Genomic DNA, 14,859 nt, shown 5'->3' on the forward strand with positions numbered 1-14,859 from the left:
CGCTTCTCCCCTCTTACACCAATAGGTTGAAGTTTCAAGCCAGTTTTCGGGGACATGGTTGTGTGTGAGTTGCAACTCTCAAAATTTCAGAATTTGATCCCAAAAACTGAAAAGTGACAACTTCGATTTACAACAAAATATGTAGAATATTGAATGAATTGATCTTACATTATGAGGTTTTACTCTCTTCTTCTTTTTCCTCCTCTAAACAATATACTATTAATTGTAGAAAAAATGGAAATTCGATAAATAAAACCAAATCCCTCCTTGCTGCTGGATTATCCCATTTTACACATCTCTCTGTTTCCTGAGCCTAGTCTCTAGTGAGTTACATACAAAGTTTGAAAATGTCAAATCTTTGATGGTTTCATTATCCACATTTTACTTTTTTTTTTATCAATAGTGGATCTCACATTCCACCAATACAATCTCTCACACATTATATTATAAAACTAATATTTAAAAATATGGCTCACATTTCAGTATTTTTTTCAACCCACTTTATATTACATTTTTTAAAAATCATTCCCGGTCAAAATGTGACAAAATTTAAGGGATGGAGGGAGTATTTGATGTTTCCCCCCACTTTGTGACTTAGTATTAGGGATATTGGTCTCTAAAACCATGAACTTTGCCTAATTTTGTATTTCACATGAACTTTGAAATTTGTCTATAATATCACAAACTTTGCATTTTGGTTGGTATTTCCCAAACTCACTCAAATATGATATTTTCATCAAAATCTTATTTTACGTAGGCAACCGTGATACGTTTTATGATATTTTAAATCACTTTTTAAGTTTATAACATGTAGGATAAAAAGTCACATTGAAAACCACGGTAATTTAATTGTGTCAAGTATAATAAAAAATCTCGTAAGTTAGTCAAATATAGTGATAGATATGCCGTGGGAAATACCAAACAAAGTGCAAAGTTTGTGATATTACCAATTTTAAAATTCGTGGGAAATACTAAATTTTAGGCAAAGTTTATAATTTTAGGGACCAATTTCCCCTTATTGTTATATGTTGATATGCTGATTAATTTATTTTTTTGTTTTTTTGCAGAAATCTACAGCAATTCAAATTTTACTAAATTAATTACTCTTACTCGATTACTAAATTAAGAACTAAATTACTGACGTTACTACAAAAACGGTGAAAAGTGTAAGATAATTAGGCAATTCTTTTTTTTTTCTTTTCTAACTTTAATAGAACACATCCAAAAATAGATTTTGCTAGATAAAATCTTCTATTCGGTACACAGAATTTGAAATGAATTGGAATTGGAATTCTACGGAATTGTAATTAAATTTCAAATCCTTTATTCGTTAAAATGATATATGAAATTGAATTTGAAGAAATTGATACAGAGTGCGTGTGCAATGTGTGTGTAGTGTGTGTGCATTGTTTGTGCAGTGTGTGTGCGATGTGTGAATAGACTTCCACATTAAACCCCGGATTCTTTGTAGCAGTTGCCTTCACCATCTTCAGTCATTTGAAATCACAAAAAACCAAAAAAAGAAAATGAATTAACAAGTTAACTAATTCAAAACCAATAGGAACAAACTCTATTTCCAAAAAATGTCTTAATTTTGCAGCTTCACTTGATGATCAGTAGAGATGAGGAGGTCTGATGGAAAGTTCCAAATTGATCTGTGGACGAGGTTTGATGGAAAGATCCAAATTGATTTGGGGACGAGGTCTCATGGAAATATCCAAATTGACGACGATTTGCAGCCGTAAAAACATTAAAACCGGCGTCGTTTCTGATCATCGTGGACGCGTCCCTCTGCATGGAGAAAATTCTAGGGTTTTGGTTCATCGATAGCGACGGATTGAGGCTTATGTGGGTTTGAGGGTTGATGCCACGGCCGATGAGCATCCGTCTGATATGAGTGTTCCAGAAATTCTTTATCTCGTTATCCGTTCTCCCGGGCAATTGGGCAGCAATGAGAGCCCATCTGCACAATTAGTTAAGATAGTTAATGAATTGCTTATAGCACTATTAAAGTCCATATTAATTCCAAAACAAACAAATGGCATATATATCGATGCAAACTCACCACAAGAATGACTTAATATAAAGAAAAAAACATTGGAATCCTAATTTTTTGAATTTAAAATATATTATAATAATCAAACTTATTGCAAAACAATAAATTTCATTATTTATAAATGATTTAAAACATATAAATGCTAATTTTTTGGTTTTGAATGTATTATAATAACCAAAACTTACTACTCCAATGAAATTCACTAATTATAATTGGTTTAGAAACCCTAAGACTTCAAAAAAAAAAAAACTTAAAAACAATAACAAAGACAATTTCGCTATATAAATGAATCATCAGCTAGTTTCACGAGCCAATGCGAATTTCAGACCATTTTGACACAATTCACATTTTCGCATCGTATGCTAAAACTGCATCATGTACTAAGTGTGTGCGCGCGCGAGACTGTTTTATGCTCGTATAAGGAGTTACTCTTTTTGTTTATTAAATCTTTAGATTCATTGCAATGTTCTCTTCAACTTTCTGTGTGCGGTTTTGACTCATACTGAGGAATTTTCAAATTTTTTTGTTGGCAGTTTTGCAGTGGATGGAAGAGTATTCAATCAATGATTTTTACTATTGAACTATTTATATTTAGAATTGTTCCTGGTATCAGAATTTATATACATGAATACCATTAATATAGTACATTTATCTGTAGGATCTGATCGAATGTCGCAAACAAATAACGCTTAACAAGGAAACATTTTTGTCGTTGTGTTTAAATATTCAACGCAAAATCTTATATGAATCAGATTTAATATTATTTGTACTTTTCGACGAGAAGGAATTACTTAATTCTATTACTATCTATATCGATATGTGTGTCTTTATGTTTAAGTGTGTGTGTTTTAGCTTCAAACCCACATATACACATGCAACACAGAGATAGTGATTGTATGAGGAGAGTGAAGAGGGATTATAAATGAGGAAAAAGGGAGTCTGGGATGAGAAGAGACAAAGAGGGTATATTGCTGCTTGACTAAGTTGGTGTGTGTGTGTGTGTGAGTGAGATACTTGAGTGGTTGGTAAGTGACAAGAGGTAAGCATGTTTTTATATGAAATGTTTTATTTATTTTACATAAAATTTATCTCTTCCTTTCCTTTCATTCTAATCTCTTAATCCCTACCATTTTGTTTTTGTGTGCTTTATGTGGTGTAAATTGTTTGTTACTACTTTTAGGCTCGTATGAGGAGCTATTCTTTTTGTTTATTAGCAGTTACTTAGATTCATTACACATGTTGATGATTTTTTTTCAACAAGATATTTTTACTATTGGACTATATCTTTATCGAGAATTGTTCTTGGTATCGGATATTTATATACGTAAATACTATCAAAATTAAAAATAAATTTAAAATCAATAAAAAAACTATTTCAGCATTGAAATGAAACTCCTATTCACGGACTTAGTGTGTGTGCAATGTGTGTGCAGTGTGTGAAGGTGCCTAATTTTATAATTTTTTTTAATTAATTGAAATTTTTATATCTACTTTTGATATGAAATTTAAATTGTGGAATTGGAATTATAATTCAATTCAAATCCAAATACTTTGTGGTACCAAGCATTTAGTTTGGAATTCAAGGAATAACAAAGAGAAAGCTGCATTCATATTTTTATTTCAAAAAGGGCAAAACTTCCACATTTAATCAAAGGGAACAGACTCAGACACAATGGCAATTAATTAATATAATTGTTGAGAGCCATTTCCAGAAAAAAATGTGTTAATTTTGCAGCTTCACTTGATGATCAGTAGGGATTACCAGGAGGCCTGATGGAAAGATCCAAATTAATTTGGGGACTAGGTCTGATAGATAGATCCAAATTGATTTGGGGACGAGGTTTAATGGATAGATCCGAATTTATTTGTGGAAGAGGTCTGATGGAAAGATCTAAATTGGTTTGCGGACGAGGTCTGGTGGAAAGATCCAAAATGATACCTGGACGACGATTTGCAGCCATAAGAACAATAAAACCGGCGTCATTTCTGATCATCGTGGAGAAAATTCTAGGGTTTTGGTTTATCGATAGCGACGGATTGAGGCTTATGTGGGTTTGAGGGTCGATGCCACGGCCGATGAGCATCCGTCTGACATGAGTGTTCCAATAGTTCTTGATATCATTGTCCGTTCTCCCGGGTAATTGGGCAGCAATAAGAGCCCATCTGCACAATTAATTAAGATAGTTAATGAATTGCTTAGTTATGATTAGCTCTATTAAAGTCCACATTAATTCCATTACAAACAAATGGCATATATATATCGATGCAAACTCACCAAAAATTTAAAAAAAAACATTGAAATACTAATTTTTTGAATTTAAAATATATTTTTATAATCAAAACTGCTAAAACTGCATCATGTACTAAGTGTGTGTGCGCGCAAGCCCAGTGCAAATGAATAATCGTATGCTAAAACAATGAAAATACTATTTTTCCATAGAAATGAATCATAATTTCAAATAATTTTGGCAAAATTGGTGTTTTCTTCATTTTTTTGTTGAAACTGCACCATGTACAAAGTGTGTGTGCACGCGAGAGAGATAGAGATAGGGAGAAGAACATATATACTTGTTCCCGAGCAAACGATGGAGGTCGATGATGGCTGCAGTTTCTTCCCTGGTGAAGCTTCCTCTCTTCAGATCAGGCTTGAGGTAGTTGATCCATCGAAGCCGGCAGCTTTTGCCGCATCTCGACAGACCTGCCGCATAAATCAAAATAAATATATACACATCAAGATGATTAATATAATGAGATGAGATCAAAGATGAAAGAGATATACCAGCATCTCTAGGAAGATCATTCCAGTTGCTCACACCATGCTCATTGATGTGCTTGGTGAGAATCTCGTCTTCTTCCTTCGTCCATGCTCCTTTGTTAACGTGCTCCCTCTCACAGCAAGGAAATCGAGCCATGTCTATGTGTGTGTGTGTGTGTGTTTTTAGCTTCTAACAAACACAGGCAACACAGAGATGGTGAGTATGTGAGGAGAGTGAAGAGGGAAGGAGGGGTTATATAGGAGGGAAAAGGGAGTGTGGGATGAGAAGAGACGAAGTTGGGATAGTGATGTTTGACTTAGTTGGTGTGCGTGTGTGTGTGTGTAAGTCAGATGCTACTCGACTCGAGTGGTTGGAAATTCATTTCAGTTATGCTTTTATTTTTTGGGTTGGTACGTCTGTTTTTATGTGTTGATTTTCATTTATTTTCTGTTAAATAATCTTTTACTTTTCTCTCGTTCTAATCTCGTAATCCCTACATTTTGTTTTTCTACTCTTTATGTGTGCTATGTGGTTTTGACCCATGTTAAGGAATTTTTCAGTTTTACTGTTGAACAATATATGTATGGACTGAGAATATATTGTTCTTGCTATCGGATATTTATATACGTGAATACAATCAATCTAGTATATTTATATGCGGGATTTGATTGAATGTTGCAAACAAATAGTAACACTTAACAAGGAAACGTTTTGTCCGCTGTGCTTTAACTATTCAACGCATAATCTTAATCAAGAATCAAGACCTTATTATTGTTTGTATTTTTCAATGCGACAAGAATTACTTACAATTTATCCATATTAATTATGAATCGAGATGTTATTATTTTTTATATTATTCGACGCGACTAGAATCAAGACCTTATTAGTTATGGCATATTGAATTAGCAAATAAGTAGTTGGATGGATCTCAAAACTCAAGCCTAATATTAGCTGGTAATATCAACTCATCCCACATCTCATTCCAATTTTCGTTTTGTAAATTTTGTTATTAATTATATTATCTTCTACTTATTTGTACAGTTTTTTTATTACTATATTTTTTTTACTTTTTATCTTTACAATATTAATTGATAAGAATATTTATGAAACATATAAAGTTGGAAATATGCGAGAACTGGCCAATATTCTATTGATATAAAAGAAGAAAATGAATATCTATGAATAAATTGTTAGTGATTTTTGTCGCGTCGAAAAATACAAATAATAATAAGATATTGATTCACAATTAATATAGATAAATTATAAGTAATTCTTGTCGCGTCGAAAAATACAAATAGATTCATAATTAATATAGATAAATTGTTAGTAATTCTGGTCGCATCTAGGGTTGGATCGGTACAGTATACCGTACCGAAATGGGCATACTGCATACCGTACCGAAATGGGCATACTGCATACCGTACCGAAAAGTACGGTATGAGAAAACACGATACCGTACCGTGCCGATTTTTCGGTATACCGCATTTCAGTATACAGAAAATTCGGTATACCGCATTTCGGTATACCGAAAATTCGGTATATGAAAATATGAAAACCGTTACCGTACCGACATTTCGGTATACCGTACTGTGCTGCGGTATACCGCGATATACCGCAAATCATACCTATTTGATATATACAAATATAAAATATTAAAAATAACATTTGAAAATATAAAATATTATAATATTATAAATAATAAATATGTTAAATATATATAATTATTAACGGTATATACCACAAAATTACGGTATATACCGTAACTTTACGGTATAATGCGGTATACCGCGGTATATACAAAATTCATACCTTTGTCGTACCTAAATCTGTCGGTAAGGTATCATACCGTACCGAAAAGTGCGGGATACCGAAAATTCGGTATTTTTCGGTGTTTTCGGTACGGTAAGTGCGGTATTTCGATATTTCGGTATATTTTGCCAGTCCTAGTCGCATCGAAAAAAATAAAGAATATATAATAAGATCTCGATTCATAATCAAGATTGTGAGTTGAATAGTTAAAAAACAACGGACAAAATGTATCTTTGTTAAATGTTACTCTTTATTTGCAACGTTCGATCAAATCCCACAAATAAATGTACCATATTGATGGTATTCACGTATATAGATATCTGATAGTAGGAACAATTCTCAAGCCTAAAAAAAGTAAAAAATTCCTCAAGATGAGTCAAAACGACACACAGAAAACTGAAGTGCACATTGAAATGAGTCTAAAGTTTTAATGAACAAAAAGAAATAATAATTACCAATTTACACCACATAACGCACAAAAAATAAAATGGTAGGGATGAAGAGATTTAAATGAAAGAAAAAGAAGAGATTAGTTAATAGAAAATAAATGATTCTTAACACATAAAACATAACTACCTAGCAAAAAAATAATGCACCAAGTAGTATGATTCCTTAAGATGAGTCAAAACTGCACAAAAAAAACTGAAGAGCACGTTGAAATTGAAATGAGTCTAAAGTTTTAATAAACAGAAAGTAACAATAATTACCAATTTACACCACATAAAGCACAAAAAAATAAAATGGTAGGGATGAAGAGATTTGAACGAAAGAAAAAAAAAGAGATTAGTCAATAGAAAATAAATGATTCCTAACACATAAAAACATAACTACCTAACAAAAAAATAATGCACCAAGTAGTATGATTCTCACTACTATCTTTCAAAATTTCTAATATAAAGATTGACTTGGAAACTTAATTTGTTTTTCCAAATCACATATCATGTAATGTGATATTCAATGCAATGTTAAATTTGAACTCCTTTTTTTTAATAATGTTTTGCCGTGACAAAATTTTAAAGTTTCTATTATTTTCCTAAAATTAGCTGTCAAGTCTCACAAGTCAAACCTATTAGATCGAAAACTTTGTGTTGAGATATTCTAACAAGTGAATTAAAAAAAAATTGCTCGTCGATCCAATTAATTACTAGTAATTGATTTTAATAAATGTGACCGTATCTAGCTTATCTTGGAATCTAGCAGCTGCAAGATGAATTATTAGTTGAATGGACCTCAAACCCCAAGCCAAATACTAGCTAGTAAGTAATATCAACTCATCCCTCATCTCATTCCAATTTTCGTTGTAATTTTATTATAGTGTTGATTTATTTCCTATAAAATTTAGCTAGCCCTCAAGTCTAAAACCAATACCATATCGACAACTTTGTGTTGAGATATTATGGTCATATGAAAGAAAAGTAGATCGCCAATCCTCTTATCACTAATTAGTTTTAGAATTATCTCATTAGTGTTTGTTATTCTTTCAACATTTTTTACTGCAAACTGACAAAAAATTATGATCGCCAATCCTCTTATCACAAAAATGTTGATGCAAACTCACCACAAGAATGGCTGAATTTATAGAAAAAAACAGAGAAATTCTAATTTTTTAAATTTGAAATATATTATAATAATCAAAACTTATTTGTAAAACAATGAAATTCATTAGTTATAAATTATTTGAAGCATAGAAATTATAATTTTGTAAATTTGAAATATATTATAATAACCAAAACTTACTACCAAGAAATTCACTAATTAATTATAAATGGTTTAGAAACACTATGAATTCAAAAAAAAAACAAAATTAAAGATAAACTTAAAAACAATAAAAATACTATTTTGCACTTTAAATGATTCATTAGCTCGTTGTGCAAGCCCAGTGCGAATTTCAAATATTTTTACACAATTTATGTTTTCTGCATTGTTAGCTGAAACTGCGTCATGTACTAAGTGTTTGTGCGCGAGAGAGAGAGAGGGAGAAAGGGGAAGAACATATTTACTTGTTGCGGAGCAAATGATGAAGGTCGATGATGAGTTCGTCTTCTTCCTCAGTAAAATGTCAGTTCTTAAAACCGCCGTCATTTCTGATCATAGTGGACTCGCCTCTCTGCATGGATACCTTTTCTAGGAAAATCTTTCCAGTTGCTCACACCATGCTCATTGATGTGCCTGGTGAGAATCTCGTCTTCTTCTTTCGTCCATGCTCCTTTGTTAACGTGCTCCCTCTCACAGCAAGGAAATCGAGCCATGTCTATGTGTGTGTGTGTGTGTGTGTGTGTGTGTTTAGCTTCTAACAAACACAGGCAACACAGAGATGGTGAGTGTGTGAGGAGAGTGAAGAGGGAAGGAGGGGTTATATAGGAGGAGAAAGGGAGTGTGGGATGAGAAGAAACGAAGTTGAGATAGTGATGTTTGACTTAGTTGGTGTGTGTGCGTGTGCGCGCAAGTGAGATACTACTTGAATGCATTTGAGTTGGTGCTTTATTTTTTTTTTGTTGGTGATTTGTTTTTATTTGTTATGTTTCATTTACATTCCATTTAATTAATCTCTGACTTTTCTTTCATTCAAATTTCCGAATCACAACCATTTTGTTTTTGTGCAATTTATGTGTAAATTGGTAGTTACTGTTTTTAGGCTCGTATAAGAGTGTCCACTAGCTATAGCCGCGAGGGTGGGCGGTCGGCGGGCGGACTACAGTGGCGAGGTTGTCCGCCCCGGGGGCGGACGCGGCGGACGGGCGATAGCCGGGTGAGGGGCGAGGACGCGGCGGGGGGACATAGCCGCGCCTATAGGCGAGGCGACTATAGTGCGGACATCCGCCGCGGCTATAGCCGGTCAAATTTTAATTTTTTTTTTTGTTTTTTTCCTCTATAAATACCACTCCCCACCACTTATTTTTCACCATTTTCAGAAAATCCATCCACTCACTATCTACACAACCACTCTCTAAAAAATGCACCGAGGAGACGACGAATCACCCGAGTCTCAGGAATCGGGATATGGCAGCAATCCATCAAACCCCTCGGCCTATCCTTCGCAGCCATCGGGTTTTGGCGGATATGCTTCTCAGCCGTCGGGCTTTGGCGGATATGCGCCTCCGTCCCAGCATTGGAGTTGGAATCAATCTCCCCCACCGTGGGCATCGAGTCCACCCCTTCCTCCATCTCAGTCGTGGAGGTCTTCTCCAACTCCGCCACCTTTACAGCGGAATCTGAGTCGTTCCGCATTTGGAGATTACAGACCCAACCTAGACGCGCTTCACCAGCCGCGTCCGGGTTCCCCTTTCCAAGCCAGCCAATCTCCGTTCACCGAAGCAGGTCAAGACGCATTTGATACTATGATGGGTCTGCTCAGTTCCGACATCCCAGATACGCCGGCAGCACGGGTGGAAACGCCCGTTCCGACCCGAGGAGGTAGCGGCAGTCGGGGCGGAGGCGGCAGTCGTGGCACCGGCCACGTCGGTGGGCGCACGGGCAGGGGGGCCGGCATTCCGAGTGGCGAGGGCAGTGGCACTGGCGGTAGCGGTGGCTCTGGTTCTGGGTCCAACCGGGGCAAGCCATACACCAAAGACGAGAGCATTGCCGTGGCGAAGGCTTGGGATGCTATCACTTCGGACCCCGTGGTGGGCACAGATCAGGCCGAGGGGAGCTTTTAGAGGCGCGTCATGTTTGCATACGAGGAGTTCAAACCCGATGGCACCGAGAGGCGTGACCCAGAACAGCTCCGGAAAAAGTGGGGTAGGATTCTCCGGGCGACCACGGTTCGCGTCCATATACGAGAACAACCTTCGCCACGCTGAGAGTGGCCGCAGCGCAGAAGATGTTAAGAACCTGTCTGAGGGCCAATACCACACGGAGGGCTGGCCGAAGTTCACCTTGTGAGAAGAGTATCTTGTCCTCGCGGATTGTCCGAAATTCAGGTCGATCGTGGCGCACGAGGTGGGAACAGCTCCTGGGCCAAAGCGCACAAGGCACAACCTTGCCGGCGACTACAGCAGTGGAAGCGGCTCGCACGAGTTCGAGCAGTCCGACGAACAAGTCGAAGAGCCAGCAGATACTCACACTAGGCGACGACGGCCCATGGGACAACAGGCCTCTATCCGCAGCGCCAGAGGGGGTAGAAGTGCCTCCCGCCTATCGGCGGGCGCGTCCGGATCGCGCATCCACCAGCCCGCCCCAATCCCACAGCCCACGGTGCAACCCCACGAGGTATTGGCCAATACCATAGACGTGCAGTTGATGCAACAACTGCAAGACGTATGCAGGTCATATGCAGGGGAAACTGACCCATACGTCAGGAACGTCTACAAGAGGCTCATCACTCGGATTGAGAGTCGACTGGGGTTGGTTGATAATGCACCTGGGGATACCGCGGCCGGCAGCAGCGAGAGAGGAGGAGGAGAAGAAGAAGAAGAGGAAGACGAGGAAGCCGACTCCGACACCGAGTAGACGGTGGCGGAGTTTTGTAGTTGTATTTTATTTTAATTATTCGTTGTATAATTTTACCGGTTTGCAATACAACGAATATTCGGCCCTAATTACCTCGTTTTCTAGTTATTTACACTGCGATTATTTAAATTACACTTGATTGAAACTAAAAATATTTTAAAATGAAAATTGATTATAAAATTTGGGGGCTATTGGAGGTGTCCACTATAGTGGCGGAAATAGAATTTTGGGGCTGTGGACAATAAAATTGGGGCTATGGACAAAAACTGGGGCGGGGCTATTGGGCGTGTCCGCCTTATAGTGGACACCCTAAGGAGCTATTCTTTTTTGTTTATTAGAACTTTAGAATATTACTTCCTCCATATTCCTACGCAATAGATCCATTCTTTAAGGCACGAGATTTAAGAAAAGCTGTATTAAGTGAGGTAAGAAAATGAATAATAAAGTAGAAAAGGAAAAAAATTATGAGATGAAGAGAAAATAAAGTAAGAGAGAAGAAAAGTTATTGCTTTTTGCCAAAAAAGGTAACGACTCAGCTACAGTGTGACAATCTAAAAAGGAATACGACTCAGTTATAGAGGGACGGAGGGAGTACAATGTGCTCTTCGTGTGCGGTTTTGACCCAAATTTAGGATTTTTTTTTAAAAAAAATGGCAGTTTTGCAAAAGGAGGAGTATTCAATCAAAGATTTTGACTATTGAACTATTTATATTTATAATTGTTTCTGCTATCAGATATTTATATACTCCATTTGTCCCATAAAAATATGTTCACTTTTTATTTTCGCCCATCCCATAAAAACATGGGCATTCCATTTATGAAAAGTTATCACAATTTATTGTCCATATACATCAAATTATTTACAACTTATATCATCATCAAAACACTAATAATAATATAAATCTAACTATCCACTAACACTGCATTAACTATTCTTCTCCTCCCCTATCTTAATTTATCGATTATGTCTTAATTCTTGTGTTATATCATATGCCCATATTTTTTATGGGACGGATGTAGTACATGAATTCCACCAATATGGTAAATTTATATGAGGGATATGATCGAATGTTGCAAACAAATAACGGTTAACAAGGAAACATTTTTGTCGTTGTGTTTTAATTATTCAACGCACAATCTTAATTATGAATCAAGATCTCATTATTATTTGTATTTTTCGATGCGACAAGAATTACTAACAAATTTTCAATATTAATTATGAATCAAATCATATTATTATTTGTACTTTTTGACGTGGCAAGAATTACTTAATTAAAGTTTATTTATATTAATTATGAATCAAGATTTTATTATTGTTTGTATTTTTCGACGCGACAAGAATTACATACAATTTATCTATATTAATTATGAATCAAGATCTTATTATTGTTTGTATTTTTCGACGCCAAGAATTACTAACAGTTTTATCATAAATATCCATTTTCTCTTTTTACATCAAAAGAATATTGGCCAGTTCTTCAACTTTATGTTACATAAATATTCTTCTGAATTAATATAAGAAAAAGTAAAAAAGTAAAAAATAAAAAAAGAATACAAATAAGTAGTATAAAAGTAAAAACAAATTTACAAAACGAAAATTGGAACGAGATGAGGGATGAGTTGATATTCATATTACTAGCTAGTTTGGGCTTGGGTTTTGAGGTCCATCCAATTACTTATTTTCTACTCCTATATAATCCAACATATCCACATTCTTGACACAAAATTTTAGTATGAGTTTTTAGGAAGAGTTGTTAGTTGAATATTTTAATGAGTACAGAACAAAGATAAATTTATTTTCAAGTATAAAAAATGGATATACTGAGTGAGATAATTCAAAAAGAAAATGTGGACATTGGGACGGAGGGAGTAGTTCAATATGCCTCAAATAATTATGCATTTTGCAGCTGTTAGATTTCATCGAAGCTAGACACTATCTTATTTATTAAAGCGTACCCGCTATCCGGCTGGTGAACGTAGACAATCCAAAACACTAATGAGATATCATTCTAAAATCAATTAGTAATAAGAGGTTTGACAATCGATCTGTTTTTAATTCACATGGGTGAATATCTCAACACAAAGTTTTCGATCTAGTATTAGTTTGAGACTTAGACAGCTAATGTAACACCTCGACTTTTCTACCATTTTTATTATATTCTTGAAAGGACAGTCGTTTGTGCACTTGAAAATTTTTCGACATTGTTTATTTTGTCGAGAGAAGAATTTTACTTTTTGAGCCAAACAATTACTTTTTGAGCCAAACAATAATACTCTGAATAACAATTAGAAGAAAACTTAATAAAAAGGGAGGGGGAAACTGACCGGTTGGAGAAGCGGCGCTGCCGATGGAGGAGCTGGCCGCCTCGAGCGGCGACGATGGAGACACCATGATAGCTGCAGCGATGACGGCGGTTGTTGCTTGTACAGCAGCCAGCGAGCGAGAGAGAGATGGGCAGTAACTAGATTACAAATTTTGTGAAGAAGGGTAAGAGAGAATTTGCGAATTGGGTGTGGGAGCTTGAAGGATTTAGAGAGAGACAATAGTACAGTAACAATGCTTTTGGAGAGTAGATACGTGTGGGTTGAGGGAGTATATTTTTGTTGACTTTTCCTTTAAGTTTAAAGAATATATTAAATGCAGGATGAGGTTTTTATTTTGTAATTGGAACTTATGTGTAGGAAATTTACATTACTTGACCGAGAGATTCTAGTATGTGGACTTTTTATGTTAAACTGATGAATCGGTTTTCACTAAGGATAATTTGAGCACACACAAGTAGGATGCATGCATTGTTTTGTTTTGTTTTGTTTTGCAGAGTCTGATTTTAGCATATCATATTATTTCAATAGAAAAGGTAAACTTTTACACGAGATTTGGGGTTGGAACAAGAAGGTGATTGAGGAGTTAAGCTTTTGAGGTGGGCTTTCTTTTTAAATAAGGGCAATGCCCTAGGTATATTTTTATGTGAAAATGATATGAATATTTGTCATGCCGTGTTTTGTTTTATTCTGTGGAACCTATCTGATGTGGCTTTTGCCATCTATGGATAATCGAATTCGGGTCTGACTAGGGAGTGAGTCCCTACTCAGGCTAGTGTACACCAATGGGGATCGTGAGCCGTCTTTTGGGTCGGCCGGTCTAGTGACTTGGAATGTGGCCACGTTCCTTGTCATCAATGGATCAGATATGTGAGATAGCTATGGGAAAATGGTTGATCAACCGAATTTTACAATGGAAATGATTTTAGTGTCTTGGGCGATTTCTAAAGTTAAAACCCCGAGGTCACTCAATGGTGGCATGATAAATACTCCCTCCGTCCAGCAATTGGAGTCCCATTTCTCCATGGCACGGGTTTTAAGAAAGTTGTTGAAGTGTGTAATAAATGGGGTGTGATAGTGGAATTTGGGACCCACCTCAAGTGTGTTAAAATTTTGGCTTCCAAAAATTCGAAATTTACTGCCTCTAAAATCGAAACTTATCACCAAATTTATCAGCAAATCAAAATCAGACATGAAAATGAAGAATCCAAAATCGAAAATGAAGAATCCAAAATCGAAATCCGAATCCAAAATCGAAATCGGACATGAAAATGAAGAATCCAAAATGAAGAATCCAAAATCGAAATCCAAATCGAAATCCAAAATGAAGAATCCAAAATCGAAATGAAAATCCAAAATCGAAATCCAAATTGAAAATCCAAATCGAAATCCAAATCCAAAATCGAAATCCAAATCAAAATCAAAATCCAAATCAAAATCCAAAATCGAAACTTATTAGCAAATTAA

General features: G+C 35.8%; 1 protein-coding gene across 1 annotated transcript; it reads right to left on the reverse strand.

Annotated features, from left to right (window-relative positions):
• Positions 1–3,643: 3,643 nt before the first annotated feature.
• On the reverse strand, positions 3,644–6,463 carry LOC121763974 (myb-related protein Hv1-like). The gene is made up of 3 exons (XM_042160065.1): positions 4,836–6,463; positions 4,625–4,754; positions 3,644–4,219 (listed from the first exon to the last, which is right to left on the reverse strand). The coding sequence occupies exons 1-3, from the start codon at positions 4,966–4,968 to the stop codon at positions 3,805–3,807; spliced, it is 678 nt and encodes a 225-aa protein (XP_042015999.1). The 5' UTR covers positions 4,969–6,463; the 3' UTR covers positions 3,644–3,804.
• Between the last annotated feature and the right edge of the window lie 8,396 nt (positions 6,464–14,859).

The sequence above is a fragment of the Salvia splendens genome, chromosome 14, assembly GCF_004379255.2.
Source record: "Salvia splendens isolate huo1 chromosome 14, SspV2, whole genome shotgun sequence".
NCBI classification, from domain to species: Eukaryota; Viridiplantae; Streptophyta; class Magnoliopsida; order Lamiales; family Lamiaceae; genus Salvia; species Salvia splendens.

Bases quoted from the DNA above. Each gene is read 5' to 3' on its own strand.
- LOC121763974 (XM_042160065.1), bottom strand. From the start codon at position 4,968: ATGGCTCGATTTCCTTGCTGTGAGAGGGAGCACGTTAACAAAGGAGCA. The intron at 4,755-4,835 runs GTATATCTCTTT...TTTATGCGGCAG, and splicing joins TGATCTTCCTAGAGATGCTG to GTCTGTCGAGATGCGGCAAA. The intron at 4,220-4,624 runs GTATATATGTTC...TTAATTGTGCAG, and splicing joins CATCGTTTGCTCGGGAACAA to ATGGGCTCTTATTGCTGCCC.